This window comes from Patagioenas fasciata, chromosome 3 (genome assembly GCF_037038585.1).
Source record: "Patagioenas fasciata isolate bPatFas1 chromosome 3, bPatFas1.hap1, whole genome shotgun sequence".
Classification (NCBI taxonomy): domain Eukaryota; kingdom Metazoa; phylum Chordata; class Aves; order Columbiformes; family Columbidae; genus Patagioenas; species Patagioenas fasciata.
The window spans coordinates 43,921,757-43,940,476 of NC_092522.1; the positions used below are offsets into that span (position 1 = coordinate 43,921,757).

At 40.2% G+C, this 18,720-nt stretch overlaps 2 protein-coding genes across 20 annotated transcripts in view; one reads left to right on the forward strand and one right to left on the reverse strand.

The window, feature by feature from the left end:
- Nucleotides 1-1,562, reverse strand: part of SDCCAG8 (SHH signaling and ciliogenesis regulator SDCCAG8) — a 111,233-nt gene extending 109,671 nt beyond the window's left edge. For 3 of the 9 annotated variants that reach the window (XR_011738298.1, XM_065833484.2, XM_071806217.1), the window contains exon 1: nt 1,120-1,557. Coding sequence is in view for 7 of the 9 variants with exons in the window: in XM_065833484.2 (XP_065689556.2) it covers nt 1,120-1,186 (67 nt within the window). In the remaining 2 variants the exon portion in view is untranslated. Of the gene's footprint in view, nt 1-1,119 lie in introns of all 9 variants that reach the window. The other 6 variants (XR_011738297.1, XM_065833486.2, XM_065833483.2 and 3 more) reach the window with 6 other exon arrangements.
- A 242-nt stretch (nt 1,563-1,804) lies between these two features.
- The window catches only part of CEP170 (centrosomal protein 170), a 98,580-nt gene continuing 81,664 nt past the window's right edge, over nt 1,805-18,720 (forward strand). For 4 of the 11 annotated variants that reach the window (XM_071806203.1, XM_071806207.1, XM_071806212.1 and 1 more), the window contains exon 1: nt 1,805-1,962. The gene's annotated coding sequence lies outside the window, so the exon portion shown is untranslated. Of the gene's footprint in view, nt 1,963-2,365; nt 2,462-6,803; nt 6,894-13,047; nt 13,158-18,720 lie in introns of those variants that run through there. The other 7 variants (XM_071806208.1, XM_071806209.1, XM_071806211.1 and 4 more) reach the window with 4 other exon arrangements.

Genomic DNA, 18,720 nt, shown 5'->3' on the forward strand with positions numbered 1-18,720 from the left:
CCAATTTATGACTCCTCTGTTGTTAAAGTCATAGTAAAAACCCACTGCCTCAATGAAAGTCCAAATCCAGTACAGGAAAACTATCTAGTGGTTTTGCACACTCACACACAGAAAAAGGAAATGTGATATAATACTGAGATTACCTGTGTCGATGCATAGTAATCCATAGGTTTTATTAAATGGTTTTGCATATCACAAAAGAAACTACTCATGTCAAGAGATGCTCTTGATTTTGCCACTGTTCTACCTGCAACTGCATCTGCATGCCCTCTTAATCTACAAGAGAAGCAATTAGAGATTATTCTTCAAAGTTCTATTTTCTGGGACAAATAAAACCAATCATCAGCCCAAAGAACTGATGCTACTCTGAGAAGGAAATATAAAATACTTGCTACAAATCAATGTCACAACACATGTGATGTGTGGCACCGTGTCCAGAACGCAACTTCTAGCTCCAAGTGGGGTGACATACCCACAAATTCTCTACTGGCTTTCTTCAGAATTTGGACACTATGACTAGTCAGAGACAGTCTGAAGGCTGGTAAAGCACAGGTGTCACAGCAGAGAGATTAAGGTGCTCTCTGTCAGGTTATATGCAAGGCTTCTCAGATAAAAAGGCAAGTATGAAAACAGTTTATAACCAAGGAAATACTACTACTCCTTAGATATCAATTTCCACCCTTTTTTACCACCTGTATAGAATTTTATATCTCAATGACAGCTAAAACTCTTACACGAACTAAAACAAAAACAAAACAAAAAAACAACCACAAAAAAAAAACAACAAAAAAAGAACCCACCCCTATCAAAGCCAAGTTATGACCAGACAACTACGTGCGACAGCATTAACTAAAACAACGACCGGGTTTCGGGAGGACCAGAAGTAACTCCTCTCTGGCCGCCAGCCGCACCGAGAGCCGAGCGGGCCGCGCTGCCCCAACCCGGTCTCCCTGCCCCGCCGCAAGACCGCGCACGAAGCCCAGCAGCCGGTGTCCCGCCGGCAGGGGACAGCCGAGTACGGCGGAGCCCACCAGCAGAACCGGGCAGCGGCTGAGGTGAGAGCGCCCGCCGAAAGCAGCAGCGAGCTGGCCCGCACCCCACGCCGCTCTGCCCGCTTACCTCGCAGGCGCCTCTGATACCGCTCCAGGGACTCTTCCAGAGCGGGCTCCCCGCGGGGCGCCCGCATGACGACCCCACTAGCTCCCGGGGCAGCAGCCGGTGAGCAGCGGTAGTTCGAGCCGCTCCTCCGTCCCGCGTTCCGCTGCCGCGCGGGCTCCCGGAAGAACCACAAGTCCCACAATGCGCGCGGAGCCCCCCTGCGGCTCCGTGGCGTCGGCCGTTGCTACCCGCCGCCAGCCTCCGCCCGCCACACTCTGGACGCGCAACGCCCGCCAACTACGCGGCGTAAGGGAACGTGGCCAGAAAAAAACTACAGATGCCAGGATGCAGCGCGCCGCGCTGTGCGCCTTGGGAGGTGGACTCCCACTGGCCACCCACTCCCGACAGTGGGAGGAAGAAGGTGGTCGCAGCCTCTTTTTTCCCCTTTGTTGTGGCTTGCGGCGGCACGCGCGCCTGCGCACAGCACCGCTCTTCCGCCTACGTCCCGGGGACCGCAGCGGCCGGGTATAGCGCAGGTCCAGTCATGGCCGCGGCCCGAGCGAAGAATACCATTGTTTGAGGCCGGCGCATGCACAGCTCGGCGCCTCCGCCGCTCAGCCCCTGACGCCTGCGCACTGGCCTCCCCCACCCCCCCATTGTGTGAGCTCGGGCGGCGCCTGCGCAGTGCTGTGCCCCACTCTGCCCGTTAGCCGCTATATGCAGGGAATAACGTTGGGGTGGTTGCCAGAGGGACACCGACCGGAGCGCCCCGCCCCCGTCCCGCGGGGATGCCGGCTCAGTGAGCACCGGCGGCGGCACCACCAGGGACGGACCCTCCCTGGCGCGGCGAACCTCCTCGAAGGGGTAAGTGAAGATGCTGCCGCCCCGGCCGAGGTTCGGGCGGGAGCCGTGATAGGGAGATGGGCCGGGGTCTCCCCATTTGTCCGTCCCGACATCCGCCCGGTGCCTATTGTGTCAGGTGGCCCTCGCCCACCGGGCCCCGGCGCCGTGTGGCGGGGTCTGCGCCCGGCGGATGGGGCGGTAGCGCGGTCTGGGCACAGCCCGCTCCCCCTCCCTCGTCCCCGCTGGGTCCGGAGGCTGCTCCGCGCCCCCGCCTTCCTTTCCCCTCGTAAGCGCGGTGGGGGGGCTTCGTCACTTGCTGCTTGAAGAGCATCAGAGCGGGCTGGATGCGGACGGCGCGTCCAGATGCCGCTGCCCGCGTCTCTGTGCCCCTTTCCGCCCCGCCAGAGGCGCCACCGCCGGCACACCCACCCGGCCGCCCGCGGCGCGGGCACCGGGGCTTCGCAGCCTGCGCTCGCCTCCCGCGAGTGGATTTCCGTGATCCGAGCAGACGCTTCCAGAGGTTTAATTTTTAAAATATATTTTCGATTGTCCCTGTTTCACAAACTGCCCCGGGGCTGGAGGTGACGTGTTTCTCCAGATTTAAAAACCAGAGATGCTTTTCATTCGATATGCGGTGTTTCGCCGCGTCCCCTTAAAATAACGTCTTCTGAGAAGCATGAGGTAGAAAATCTGTTGGTTTGCCTTTTCTCTTACTGCGTATATTCACCCAACGAGGCGGGTCTTCTGCATTCAAAAATACTCTCCAGAAGGCGTGATCTTTTCTTTCTTGAAGCTCCTCCCGTGAAAGAAAATGAAAAACAAAATAACCTTTTTTAAAATTTTATTTTTTCTTTTTGTTCCCGGTGGCGAGAAACGGGGCCGGGCCCACTTTGTGTTTCTGTCGCGGAGAGGAACGGGTTACTGAGCTAACAAAAACCCGATGGCGATGCTGGAGCGGGTTGCAGCGGAGGAAGCTGGCGTCGAGGCGCGCGGCGCGGGCCTCCTCCGCCCTCGCTCCTGCGCGCGCTGCCGGCTGCAGGCGGGAGGGAGATGGGGGGCGGGAGGGGGTGTCGCGGGGCTGCCGTTGCGCGGCGGCGGCCGCTGGTGTTCGTGCTGCCTGCCGCGAGCCCGGGGCGGCGGCGGTTGGGCGGCGCGCGTGAGCCGGTCGTTGGGCGCAATAGGTGCGGGTACCAGCCGAGGGGGAGCCCGGCCGCTGACAGGAGAGCGGGTGGGGTTCGCTGGTTGTGGGCCTTCTGAGCCGTGTTCTAGGCGTTTTTAAGATGAGCTGACAATTAGCCCATCTCCTCCTGCGGCTTTACGGAAAAAAAATGAAGCGTAGATGCATTGCCGATTAATGGAAGATACATTAAGAATTGCGTTCTTATGACAAGAGATTACAGATACTATCCGCTGGTCTGCATTTTGAAGAAATTATTTTCTTCCATGTGAAAGCAAAGGTGCTCATTTAACTACTTGGAAAGAATAAAGGCTGTTCTGGCACTGCCAAGATCATCTTTGCTCCTTTGGAATGCCATTCAAGACATGGTGATGGTGTTCTTGGCCCTGGGTTTGCCTGTGTGAAATGATATGTGGGATGGGACAGTTTTTGTAAACTGAACGAAGACATGATTAAATATGCTGTGATTTCCTGTGATTAATTTCCTCTGGGAATTACTTTACAACCAGATGCTGAGAAGTCTGTCTTGCTGGAGCTGAACTCTTTTTAGTATGGAAGCTCCTGAACTTTGAATTTTACTTAATAGGGAAAAAGTTAAACATAAATACCACAAATAATCTCATCTCACTCTTTGATTGTTATATTTTAAAACCACTTTGTCACTTTTTGTTGTTGTTTGCTGCCTTTTTTTTTTTTTTGATCTGAAGGTAGTCAAGAAGGCTGGCTGAACAGAATAGTGCAGCTGAGGCTACACAGAAATCTCAAGAATCTAAAAGGTGTTTCTAATGGATCAGATAAAATGTTAATGGATCAGATAAAATGTTTTATTTCATTCTTTTATGTCAGAATGTTTCTCTTTAGAAGTTGTTACCAAACTTATGTTATCACGGTACTTCATTATTTCTTTTTTTGACAGATGACTGCTTCCAATACCAATTCTAACTGACTGTTGCAAACAATAATGGGTTCTTGCTATGTTGTGCTTCATCAACTGTAATAGACTTTTTTTTTTTAACAATTCTGTTCATAACATACAAACCGTAAAAGAACCCAGTTATGAAAGTGAACTGGAAATATCTATGTTCACTCTTATGAACACCTATGTTCATGAGGTGAGAGCTAGGAAGCCTCCTTGAATGACTGGAATGAAACCTGAGGCATGAATAGCTGCAGAAATTGATTTTGAAGTACCATTTCCAGGTAGTGCAAATGCAGGAAAAATATATTTCATGTATATTGATACCATAGTATCTCCTTGAGTCTCCTAAGAAGACAATTCTCATGTTAGCCCTGCATTTCTTAGCTTTGCAAGCAGAATGGAACTGAAATAAAACAGATTATTTTTACTTCAGTTAGAAAGTCAAGAAAATCTGTGAAATTCTAGTTTTCCTTTAGTAAATTCTGAACAGGGGAGTCAGGCATTGAATCCATGCAGACAGCAGAATTTACTTGCAGAAATTCTCATCATTGCTTCTAGTAAAAGGACACAATGGCATGCACTTCCCCCTCTTTGAGGAACATGCTACATAATGTAGTAAAAATTGATATGGCTGTGACCAGGACTGTGAAAAGAAAGTTCTTTATTATTGGGGGATAGAGCTTCAAGTTTACTATCTGGGAGCTAGCGTTAGATATGTTTATCTTTTCTAAAATACACATCTTCACTGTGGTAATGAGCCTGTGGAGGTCTCTTGTTGTCTATTAGGTTTATCATGCTCTTACCAAATGCCTGCCTTTCTTCCGTTGTAGCATTGATCACTCTGTATCTATGTATCTATGCATTTTCAATTGACTGGTCTACAGTGAGCAGCTTCCTTCAGTGCACAATGCTAATGCTTTCTTGGGTCCGGGTCCATCCAGTGCATTGAATGAGGCAGATGACCTGGGGAAAAATAGTATGTGATCATCTGACTTAAACTGTAACATAAGACATGCAAATTAGGGTGAGAAGACAGTACAAACTACATGTTTAAACAGCCTTGTGTATCTGTGTTACACAGTTATACATGCATAAAAATATTGAAATAAATTATGAATACTTGGTTCATTCTTGTAGTTCAGTTTCTCTGACTCCTAGGCTATTTTTATTTTACAGGTGCATTTGTAGTTAGAATACCCTTTTAAATTCAAATTTTGTTTGACCTTTAAAAAATAATTTAAATATATATATATATATATATATATAAAATCATGTATAATGTCAAAACCACCTTGTCCTAGAAGTTCCAAATAAAACCTACAATATGTTTTAGTAGATTGCTGACATAATTAGACTTCAGAGAGGGTGACCTGTGTTTGGGGAAGTACTCAATGCTGCATCATTGAAGTTGAAGGGTTACTATGCAGGCTCTTAACATGGTGAATTAGAATTAAGTATGGGAGTAGGTAGATATTAAAGAGACTGACTAGCAGTTATGTCTTATTGCTTCTGCGTAGAGTATTCCCAATTAGTCACTCTCTTCTGGTTTAGGTACAGCTGTACTGCTCTGTTGAAGTGGGTCTGGTGTTTCTCTAAGTACTTGAAAAGTTGATTCACCCAACTAACCCAACAAAAACCTATTTCTTTTTTGTTTTGCTTGAATTTCCACGCCCCTACCCCTCCTCCTTTGGGTTAAGAAATTGAATTATCTTATTGTGTGGTCAGATGAGTGCCAGAGCAAGTACATAGACTGGGGAGAGCAGTGTCAAGCTTGGAAGAAGGGCATACTCCCTTTTTCAGTAGCAGGGATATGTTCAGTGTGTTTAGCTGTCCTGTCTGGCTGTCCTCTGTGCCACTATAGACTACGGTGATCAGAAAGGGGGTGGGTGATGTATAAATCTAAGAAAGCAAAATAATTAAGATATTGGGTTTGTTCTAATTGTTAGCCTTTGCTTACTGCACTTGATACGTAAAACATCCACAGCCACAGACTAAATGTTCAGAACATATCACTGGATGAAAAAAATGTTTCTATGCAAAGTAGATGTGAAAAGAGAGAAGTGGTTCTCTTAAGTGGTGTGACCTTTGAACAAGGAAAAGCAGTTTTTTTGCACCAGGATAATATCTTATCTTTTGTAGAAATTAAGGCTGAAGTTTTGAAATATTTTCATAGTTTTTTCCTGCCTACTTACTAGTTTCAAAGTGTGTGATTTTTGTGAATTGTAGAAAAGTGTTATTTGATATACACTTAGAGAAATTGTTTTTATTCATTCAAAATTGAGAAATGAAGCATCTTCTCTTTTTTCATCCCCTGAATAGAACACTCAATAAAACACGATAATTTTTACCCATTTGAGCCCAACGTATTTGTCAAATTTGTCTGTCCTTCTGTTTTCCTCCTCTTAGAAATTGTTACTGAAAAACAAACTTTACCTCAGCTGGCTATGTTTTAGAACTCCAATATCATCCACTGGTGGGCCTAGTGAGCTGATTCAGGTCCAACAGCTGCAGCTCCCTTAGAGTATAGGTTCTTTGGTTTGTTTTGCTGTGCTTATGCAAGGATTTGTGCTTTTGTAGTAGGGTCCTTTGTTTACTTGCTTCCGTTCTTGTGAACTAAAATGATCTTTTCCTTGAAACTAAGAGGATGTATTCCTTGACAAGTAGCTGAATCTTTTGAAGTCCGTGTGATGGGCTTTCCAGATCTCATCTCATTTTATACCTCATTCCAAATGAGATTCTGATTCTGTTCAACTTGTTGCTTTCCAGGAAGAACTGCAATTATTGAGCTTTTCAGAGCAATAGTAACAGAAGTGGTGCCGCTTCCTGGCATTTCCAAGATGTTTCTTTATGCACAAGGTATTTTGTTAGTCTTCACCTATGATATTGCATGAAGAACTTGTAATCAATGCATTAGCTAACCATTATGGTTTGAAAGTAGCAAGACACTGAATGCATTCAATCGTATGTACTTAGGATTTTTCCTTCAAAATGACATGCTTAAATAATTTTATTGATGATCTTTCTATTGAATTACAGATATTTGGCCATCTAAATATGAATTCTGTCTTCAATCTGAAAGCCTTTTCAATTATCTCTTATTTGTCTTCTTGTTGTGGATTACATTTCAAGATTAGGAAGAAAAATGCAAGAAGCTGGAATGTCATGGTATCTTTTCTGTTTTCTCATTAATGTACATTTTTATTGCTTTCATTAATCTCACATCTCGATCTAGCAGGTTGAGATCCTGGAGTTCTTGTATTTTGTGGGTCTTTCCCTTGGTAAAGTTTCATTCCAAAACCAAGAAAAGCATTATGCCTTAATATTTTCGTCTATTGTGCATTTGGGGAGATAGCGCCATGGCTTTCAGAAAAAGTTTTATGCAAAGATGTCTGTGCATTGTTTTATTTTTATAGCTGTTTCCATAGGAATTTTTCCTTTTCAAGATATTTTTCTTCACATTTGGGGTCATTGATCTAGAGCAGATTTAGAAGAAAGTCTGCATTAGTTTATTATGAGATGAGAGACTCAAGATTTGATCATAGAATTGTGATGTGTTATAAGAAATGGTTGAGATGAGTGAAAAAAAAATACACACTGAGACCTTAAAATTATATAGTTTTAATCTGCAATAGGTAAATATGTAAACTATTTTGAAAATAATTATTATATTAATATTTGTGATGTTTAATATAGGCCTGTCTAAATAGAAGTCCTGTGAGGCTTAGGTGGATTTCGTGGAATTGACCTGTGTTCTTGTAGCAGCCTAAGCAGAATTGGCTGCCGGCTGCCGTGTTCTTCCCTTTTCTCCCACCCCTCACTGAACAGCCCCACTCCTTTTGCTTTGTTGCTAGATTACTGTGTGTTGGTTTCTGGGAACCATTTATATATTTGTGGAAGTGGAGAAGAGCACAAGAGTTTGTTGTTAGTTGAATATGCTGAAGTAGCTCGGCTCAGCTGCACACAGTCTTGCAGCCAAGGCAAAGGAAGTACTCAGGACTTTGTGGCTGGGGCAGGGCAAGAGACTTGGGATCCAGACAGCAGTGGGACTGGCTTTGTCTTATGTGGAACCACAGCTTCTTCAGTTTATCATTTATATAATGAGGGTTAAAACTGTTCATTTGGTTGAGTATTCAACACGAAGGTTTAAACTGGGTCAATACAGTGCAGTTTTGGACATGCAAGCAGCCTATAATGTGACAGGGTGATCTGTGTATTAGCTTTATATGTATTAATTTTCCATAGTAACTCCTACTGTGTGGCACTTGCAAGGAAGACAAGTCAGTTCACACAAAGTAGGCTACTTGAGATTTTTTGAGCAGAAGTGTGTGTGCAGGTACTGCTAATAAGGAAAAGGTGCCACACTATAGATTCACATCCCACACTGCTGTCCTGTCAACTGTTTCTATATTCAGACCTTTAAATTTAATTAAGCTGCTAACTTTTCCATTTCAACCAGTAAAAACTTTGGGCAGAGGCTGCTCCAATCTCACTATAAATTAAGACTGCAATGTATACACTGGAATTTTATCATCTTTTCAGACGTTAGAAGTTGTGGAGGATTTGACAATAAAATGTGTTTTCTTTCTCTCTAAACCGAACTTGCAAAAACATCTGAAAAGCACTTTGAACTTGAGGAGAAAGTAGGAATAAAAGTCAGTCTTTGAAGATTTGTTGATATTTTTCTTACTACTTAGAGTTAAAATACAAATGATAAAGGATAATCGTTTTGCCATGATTATTCAGTATCCTTTTAAATTTCAACTGTCTTTCTGTCTGCAGAAGACTGCAGATTGGTAGTGACTAGTATATTCTAGAGAAGCTATTCCTAACTGCAGAGCTTGACTTTTATGGATGTATTGGCTCACGTGACTGGACCTTTATTATCTGTTTAATCCATTGTGGTGCATGTGTGTTTACACTCTCAATACCATGAGAATGCACTCATTCTATTAAAAATGCTTTTGTGCCTAGATGGGATGGTCCTCAACCTGTTCCATGTTGTGGACCAGGTACAAGGAACATGGTTCTATTTTCTCTCTTCCTCCCTCTGACTTGTAATAGTACATGGCATGTACATCCAAGGCTACAGAGAAAAAAGCACTTTGAATTTCTGACAACATTGGGAAAGCATTTTGCTTTTGATTCAAAGTAAAGCAATCTTATTTACATAAAAAGGAGTGAAAAACATATGCAGGAGAACTAGTAATGCTTGCTTTCTCAGGGATGTGTCCTGTATCCCGACCTGTGCTGAACCTCACCATGCACATGTGCTTGCTCTTGCCCCCTTGGTTCAGAACTAGCAGTATTTCATGGGGAAAATAACCTGCATGGCAAATATCCTGCAAAGGCAGCACAGAGGAGCCAGGTGAGCACAGGTCAGCCAGCAGACTGTAAGGAGCTGGGAACTGTCAAACTTGTAACACAGCGTTTCTGCCTGTGGTATGATGGACTTGTTCATTTGAACTTGTTCTGCTCAGCACACCACAAAAACTTCTAGGAGCTTTGTATTTCTGAAACCTCCAGTTCTGTTAGGAACTGTTAGGCTTGCTGTTAGGAGGAGTGATTGGCAGAAAAAGAGTGACTACTTAAGCCCTGCTTCGTCAGGTAACTAAAAATGGTTTCAGTAAGAGTTTTAATTTCCGTTTGGCAAGAAGGAGAATGCCATTTAAAAAACTTTTTGTTTGTTTGTTTAAAAAATAAACATTCTTGCTTGCAGTAAGATATATGCCTTTTAAAAATCTGTCTGGGGAAATAAAGTGAAGGCTACAACTGGGCTATTTTGGATTAAGAGATAATATTGTCTGGCATGTGACAGACATAATAAATAATTACCATCTTTTCAGTAGGAAACATGCAAGAAATACAGTCCAGGAAGAATCAAGGCAAAACGAACAAAGAAATGCAGCACTAATTTACTCAAAGATGTTCAGTGTTATTTACTAAACTATCAAAAGTGTTGCTCAGTGGGTACGAGTAGTGATAATAACTTTTATACCGCAGAAACGTAGAGTAATTTAAAGAACAGAGGATGTGAATTGTTCCAGCTTTCAAAAAGTGAACTGATGATGATTTGTGTTAATCGATTTCTTATGCTTTTGTCCATATTTAGTTCAGTGTTAAAATGATTTAAAATATTTTTGGTAAACTGGAAGACTGTTTGTCTTTTGCAGCAGCATGGTCAGCATTGCTTAATATACCTTTTACTTTTCATGCAGCTGAGCATAACTAAGTGTCCAGTCAAATCTTCTTGTTGGAGACATAAAATGGGTAACTTCTGTAGTAACTGTGGGTAGTTCTTACCACAAAAAAAAAAAAAAAAGCACCCCCCCAAATGTTTTCAATGAAGGGGATGGCTTGATCCCTTTTTGTGGATGGGGTTATAGCATCACTTTCCTCTTCTTCAGTTCTATGACTGGAGCAGTGTGCATGGAGTTCAGAGCTCTTTCCATTTAGCCTTCCCTTTCTCCTATCTTTGTTTTATTTGTTTATTTTTTAAAAAAAACCTGAATTATTGAACTTACAAAGGTGAACCTATATAGATTTCCTCTTACAGATCTACGTGAATTCCAGGTTTCTTTGTATTGAAAGACATGCTTACATTCATTTAATATACTTGAGAAAATATTTATAGTATGATATTAATAAGAATATTTCCCAGCGGTTTCCAAGTGTTCCAAATTTAACCATATTTTCATTGTAATATTCTGCAAAACATATGCTAATTTTGTACCAAATTGAATTTAAATCACCAGTCATCATTAAACCATCTTATAAAGGTCCACCTGAAAATATTCTGCTTAGCTTCTGGTTGTGATTTAGTTGAGAAGTTGTAATGTACCTACTCAAATAAGTCATTGCATAAAAATGTCAAGCTGCATACTCACTGCATGTGTTAATTCTGAAAGTATGTAGTGATAATTTCACATGTAACTGATCATATTTAGTAAATAAGAGGTAGTGTAAGAAATAGAATTAAGACTCACTGTGCTAGTGGCAATATTACTGTTTGTTGGCTGCATACAAGAAAGGAGAGAGTAGGCACCACAAGCAAATGTGGAATAGCTTCTCTTCAGGGAATCCATTTGCTAGGTACTAATTACAGACTGGCTTAAAATCTTTGCAATAAGTAATATTGATAATTAAAACCATGGGTATTCTTATTGTTTGTGCAGACGTCTTACCTTGCTTTGTGTCTTGCTACATTCTTAATACTGACTTCTTGGTAGCTGTTTTCACATCATATGTTGAGGAAGTATTTGTTACCTTTCAATTTCATTTCATGGGAAGGAAAGAAATGGGAAAGACACAGATATTAAATAAATGCTTTATTACAAACTGCAAGACTAGATTTCTGTTGAATAATTTGGGATGTGAGTAAAGAACTGAACAACTAAGTAAAATTAAAGGCATTTTAAGCCTTGTCCTACTCTATTTTTATGTTAATATCCAGGAAGAGGAATTCCTATCAGGAAAATCAAGTCCCATGTTTTTGTCTGAGATTAGAAAATGCTGAACATGAAGAAAAGTACTCTCTTCACATCACAGCTACCATGCTAATTTTTAAACAATTTTGCTTTTAAGCTTGTCATAGAATCACAGAATCATTTTGGTTGGAAGAGACCCTGAAGAACATTAAATCCAACAATTAACCTAGGACTGGCACTAAACCACATCCTTAAGAACCGCATCTACCCATCTTTTAAACACCTCCAGGGATGGCGACGCCACCACTTCCCTGGGCAGCCTGTTCTAATGCCTGACAACCCTTTCCATGAAGAACTTTTTCCTAATATCCAATCTAAACCTCCCCTGGCACAACCTGAGGCCATTTCTTCTTGTCCTATCACTTGCTACTTGGGAGAAGAGACCAACACCCTCCATGCTACAGCCTCCTTTCAGGTAGTTGTAGACAGCAATAAGGTCTCCCCTCGGCCTCCTTTTCTCCAGGCTAAACAGCCCCAGTTCCCTCAGCTGCTCCTCATCAGACTTGTGCTCCAGGCCCCCCACCAGCATCGTTGCCCTTCTCTGAACTCTCTCCAGCATCTCAATGTCTTTCCTGTAATGAGGAGCCCAAAACTGGACACAGTATTTGAGGTACATGATGTTAAACACTTTGTAGTATACCTATGTAGCACAATATAGTTATGAGACAGAATCAATGAGCTTTTATTAGGTTTGTGCCCGCATACATATTCTCCCTGTCTTCAGACAGTGAAGATTGCCTGGAGCAAACATCACTTATAACTTTGAGGCAAAATTGTGATCCTTTGGGTTTTTTTGTAAAATAAGTACATCCAACATTTTTTTTTTTTTTTTTCCCCCATCTCCTCCATGTAGAACCTGTGTTACTGATCTTGGAACAAACAACTTAGTGTATTTCCAAGAAAAATACGTCCGTGGACTTGGCTGCTGAGAATAATTGTGGAGAGCTCCAAAGTATTCCATAAGGGAGAGGGTAGAATGTATCAAATATTTTGTATGGAGGCTATGTTGGAATCATAAATATGTTTTTCATGTTACACTGGAGATGTAGGAAAGAATAATAATACCTTTTTCAGTTATATATTTGTAATACTATGAGTGGATGTGGTGATCAGTAACATTGTTTTCAATAGTTGTCCTCTATTGGTTCTGCTTTCTTGTTTTGGGTATGTCTGCATTGTGTCAAGAAGTAAGATGGTAATGAAAACAGATAACTAGATATTAAAGTTACTTAAATACATGTTTTTCTTTGCAGAGTATACTTAGTTTCATACCCACAAAGTAAATAATTCCCTATATTAAAGAAGAAAAAAAATGCATTGCTTTGAATGTAATTAAATCTTACTTAGTATCTTGTGACATGGAATAAACCCCATATATTTCACAATTTTGGGAAAAGTGAAATCACCACCCTAGGGAGGTTAAGAGGTCCAGTTTTATTTGCGAAGTAGTGTTTGTCTTTTCAGTAGTGTTCTGGGCTGTGGTCAGTACTTGACCACCACAAATAAAATATCCTCTTCATACACAGCCTACAAAAAAACTTGGAATATGCTGCGATGGAGGCAGTGAGAATAGAAAGTGGAGGAGGAGGACTTGACTGCTTCTTTAAGATTACATTCTACCTGAATACAATGCCTGGTTTGTATTTTTTTATTTATTTTCCTGTTTGCTTATCTTAGCAATAGTATAGTCTGATATGGAGAGGATGAAAGTGAGATGTATTTCTATAGTTTTCATTAGAGGAAGCTTTTTCCCCAAGCCAATTTGGTTATGGTTTCTTTGTCCTGCTTGTCATAATAATTTCTAAAGGCTACATATCAGATGTATTACTTTATTAGCATACTAGTTATGCTTGTCTCTGTATAGATGACCTTGTTTGATTATGGAGAAATATGAAAACTTCAAAATATTTTTCTTTATGCAGTCTCTTAATCTGTATGAGAGTGGTGGACAAAAAAATGAGCACTTGATCATAAATTAAACTACTCTTATAAGCAGTCATTACACTTCAGCTTTTTATTGAAAGCAACTTTTGAAAAATGTTGCCTTTCAGTGTAGGAAGTTCTGCAAAGAAGAATATTAATGAAAAATGATTTTTGATTTATGAATGTAAAGCTTAGGAATGCAAAATGAGCTGTCCATTTTCTTTAATAAGTGCAAAATATCCTTATTGCCTGTTATCCAAGGAGAAGATAGGGCCACTTGCTTGAAGTCTTAATGGCTTTATCCAGGTGGCTAATAACTGAGTATGCTTTGAACAGCTTCAGATCTAATGTTTAGCCTGAGAATACCTTAAAACTTAAAAAAAAAAAAACCAACCAACCAAACAAAAACCTTCAGCTGCCCCTGATTATTAGAACGACATATGCATAAAAAGGCATATGATTGCTGTGCAAGAGTATTTGTGTATGGTACCAGTCTTATGCAAAGTTTTCTGGTCAGTCTTTTGCTGTTCTTAATACGGTTTGATTTCCTAGATTCTACTAGTAATTGTGGGTTTGGGGCTCTGAGTGATTTTATTTGGTTTGGTTTTGTTTTTCTCCTTGGTAGCTTCTCAATCCCCCCTTTTTTTTTTTTAAATGGGCTTTTGTGATAGGGAAAGGCATGACTGTCTATAGTTCCTGTAACGTTTCATTTCACTTTCTTAAGTGCTTTAAATGGGAGTTTCAATTGGGTAAGTTTGCTTAAACTTGGTAGAAAGTCTTGACTGTGACACTCAAATGATTGATAGCCATCAGATAAGCCTTATTTTTGCACATTTCTTTGCTATATTTTTATGTTGATATAATAGTAAAGATCTCAGACTTTTTTTTTTTTAGTCATGATTACATTAAAATCAGAGTAGGGTATGTTTTTTTAAGTCATTGTCCCTTAGAATCAAAACCCCAAGCAGCTTTCAGTGCACCTGCACTGTTGGCAAAAGAAGGTGTTTATTTCAGTTGTTGTTCTGACAGATATTACTGTGTGTCACAGCAATAAAATAGACATACATCTAATTCTGTCCTGGACCAGAGGGAAAGGATGCTTGTGTAGCCCCACAGCTCTAGCCACATTACGGGACAGACTGGCTGACTTAGAGAGGGCAGTAGCCTCCTGAGCTGCTTTCTTGTCCTTACTGTATCAGATGGATGGAACAACCTGTAGGAAAGGAACAGTAACTGGATCCATTCCGTAGAGATCTCAAACTCTTTGAATGCAGGAGGAAAATCTCTCTCTGTCCTTTGTATCATTCCCAGCTAGATGGCTTTTATGCCTTTTTGTAATTAAAATATGAGGAAGAAATGCTGCTTGTCACAGATGCTGCTGAGTCTGTTATGATAATCTGACCCTGGGGCCAGATTGACAGGGTTATAGACTGTAACCTCCAGCTTCATCACTGTAGGGTGAAAAGGTGTGCCTGTATGTCTCTTCCCTCCCTGGCTTTTTAATTTGTTTTTACTTCCTCTTCCTTTCTCTCCTAGTCAGAGACCCCCTGAGAAATACATTGCTATTGCTTTATTGATTTGGTAGAACTCTAACTCTTGTTGTTTTAGTTATTCTTTTATGATAGGTAATATAGGTAATGTGCATAGCTACCAGTGTTGTATATGTACTAATTTAAAAAAATGTGTGGGGCATGACTCAGCTTCATCTCCGGATGCTTTATAAAGGCATTTTCTTACTCTTGTTTTTGTTTCTGCTGTATGTTTTATTATATTTTTCCTTTTTAAGCTTAAAATAACTTAAAAAACCTTTTAAAAATATTTGATCTAGCAGGTGTTGCAAGTGGACAGTTTTCTCTGTCGGTAGACAAAAGGCCTAGATGATCTTGTAGACTAAGATTCAAGGAGGTTTACAAACTCTTATTTTGCCTTCTTTTCTTTTCCATCTCTGTGTACACACGCAAAAAAAAGAGGAGGGGATGGGGTCAAAAGAACAGAACAGTTTTGCATGGTAGTGGTTAAGATGCTTTCTTTGCTCTCAGTGCTTCCCTTGTTCTGTAGAATTTAGTCATGGCTACATCTTTCAATGGATACTGAAAATTGCATATTTTAGACGTGGTACAAGGTTTCTGTATGATTTTTCAAATCTGTTTTTCAAGAAATTGTGGCCAAATTTGGACATTTGAACTAAGGTGGAACAGGTCAAATATTTCAGAAGCAGAGTGAATACCTGAGGATATAATTCAGTTGCCTTGTCAGCTAAACCTTAATAAGTTTTACAGAGTCCAAGGAGGGCTGCAAATTTTTAGATGTTTTGGTTTAGTGATAGGGACAGTCATCCTAAATGTACTCCTGTTCCCCATTTGAGCAAGGAAGTGAGATTGAATGGATGGTTCACTTTTCCCTTGGGTTTCTTGTTTTCTTCTTCACTGATCTGTATGCTTGCCATCCAGTTCTACTCTGTTCCGTTATTCTATAATTCTCAAGTAATTGCATAAAATTGTCATTAGCTTTATAACTAATAGCAGTAGGTTTGTTTTAGTCAGTTTTCCTAAGTATGCGAGCTCATTTTCTCTGGGGGATGTTGATGAAGAGTTTCAGTGTTTTTAAGTGTGGTTTACCATATCTATGCTTCCATTGATTTTTTTTTTTTTTTTTTTTTCCTCCAGCCTTCTAAGGGTATATTTTGATTAACCTGTGTGGATATTGTTATGACACTTATCCAAGCCTCAGGGTGAAAAGTGACTTGACCAAAGCATTGCTTTCATAGTGTTGGCAATGGCCAACACTGAAGTTTTCTTACTTCGCCCTTGTACACTGTGAGTTCAGAAGATGCATAAATTCTTCAATAAATATTTTTATTGATCATTAGCCTAAACTCCTTTAATTTAGATGGGTTTTAATTATTTAAGGGTTTTGAGGAGCAACATTGCACACTGTGGCATGCAGAATGGCTTATGTAGATTGAGTTCTAGTTCCCAATGAAAAGTTCTTCAGCCGTGCAGTTGGAAGTTAATAATTCACAGAAGATTTTTGGTGGTGTGCAATGAGGCACAGGCTAATCAATTGATGAAGAGAGGAGGAAAAAAATATTAATGGATTGTTAGGCTTTTTGTTTTAACCTGAACAAGGTAAAGGTCCTGGTTAAAATATTATGTGATGAAATAGTTAAAGTTTATTTTCTAATGAAGGTTACGTAAGTAGGTTCATCATGATTGCACATGGAACACTGCTCATGATACTGCCCAACTTCAGACTATTTTACAGAGTAGAAAATATAATTGTGGTGCTTTACATTTAGAACTTTCTAGATTTAAATCAGTTATCTTAATAGATTACTTTTTAATACCAATTTTATATTGATATAGTAGTCTTCTCAGGGTTGAAATTGCCTTCAATTTGCTCTTTCCTTTCTATAGCATAGATTTCTCAGTTTCAGTCGAAAATAGAACTGCTGGCACTAGGATTCTTAATTACATAGCACAGCCAATAAAGCAGTCATGGTGGGCACTTTTCCAGTGGCTGTTTGCTGACAGCATTTCTTTGTGACTTGGAAATCACCTTAAACTTCAGGTCTTCTCCAGTCATTACTGACTCTATTAGGGCTCTCTTAATTCTGATTTCTTCCTTGCCATTCCTTATACCTGACGTTTGGCTTTCTTGATTCATACTCATACTGGAGTCTGCCTAGCTCTAGCTCAGGTGTCTTGTCCACATGTGGTGGTGTTCTCTCCTTCTGGGTCTTCTACCTTTATGTTTGTTCTCTACTAACAACAGCAGTTGAATTTAGAATATTGGGGAAAGATGTCCTATTTTTGGTTATAATTGGCACTACACCATAAAAAATGGGCAGCTAAAGCAACCTGTGGAGCATGCTCCGTGTAGGCAAGACACGTTGAAAGAATTTATCTGTGTGAACTGATATACACATGGAAAGTTTTCAAAAGCCAGTTGCTTCTCTGCATTTGGATAGATCTGTACAAGAACAATAGCAAAAGGTACAAATTGACAGTAAGGCCTCCTGTAACTTTTCAGTTATCAATTTGCATATATTAGGTACTACTTATAATTTTTTTAAAGATAGTAATATAGAATGTTTTCCTGTAATCTTGCTTTAGAAATGTTTCAGTCATTTCTTCTGAAACTTCCCCAGATACACTAGGCAATTGTATGAGAAAATAAAATTAGTTTTAGCAAAATGTTTACCAGCTGGAAACAGGAACTTGTAAGGACAAATAATGGACAACATAGGGCTTCCAGCTTTGTCAGTACTATGTCTTAGCTTGATGCAGGTTTTTTTAATGTTACTTTGAAATATTCTTAAGTAAAATTTATTGTACAGTTGTAGGATAAATTGTACCACTAAAATCATGCTATTTTCAGTCTTAATATGGAGGACTGAGGTGCTTAGAAGTCATAATTTCAGGCCTGTATTAGGTTTAGTTTAAATGTTAAACGTAGCTTTTTGGTTTTTTGTAGGATTGATGTCTCAGTACTCACTGATAGTTTAGTTGGAGAAAACAATTGGCTGTTTTCAGTTACAAACAAATAAGAAATGTAGACTGTAGATTGCTCAAATGTGAGATTATTAAGGATTTTTGCTTACAGTGACATTACTGTGTCAAAACTATAATCTTGGCAGTGTTTCTCTAAACATATTTGAGATGGGTTACACCCATTTTTTGGCTACAGTTCTTAGGACTGAATTATATTTACAGGGAGGATGAAGCCAATTTCACTGTTGCCACATCATCTGTTTCAAATGACTTATTACCCCTGTTTTCATTCTTATGCACTGGCTACTGCCTTTTGAAATGTACAGTCCTTCACTCTAAAATGCTGTTTCTTCAGCAGACAAGGAAATGTTTTGCAGTTGCAATAGGTCTCTCAGCAACTGACTTCCAGATATTTAGAATGAAGTATTGTTTTGAATGATCAAGTCTTAATGATGAAATGTTTACTAGTTTGTTTAAAGATTGCAAGGCAATAATGTCATACTAGGAAAGACTAATAAAACAAAATGTTTCATTAAAACATCTAAGATTGATTTTTCTACAGAAGAAATAGTAGTATTTTTCATAAATACTTCATCTGAAAAGTGTAGTCTGTGCTGTGGTAAGACAGGTCTGTCTGGGCCAGTATCCTGTTCCCCATAAACAAAGGGTAGGTAAGGAAGAGAGGTTATTAACTAGGATGATACCAAGTGAAAGCTCCCTAGAGCACACTCCCAGCTTCTCAAAATGCACAGCATATGCAGTTCCTGAGCTATAACTGGGGTC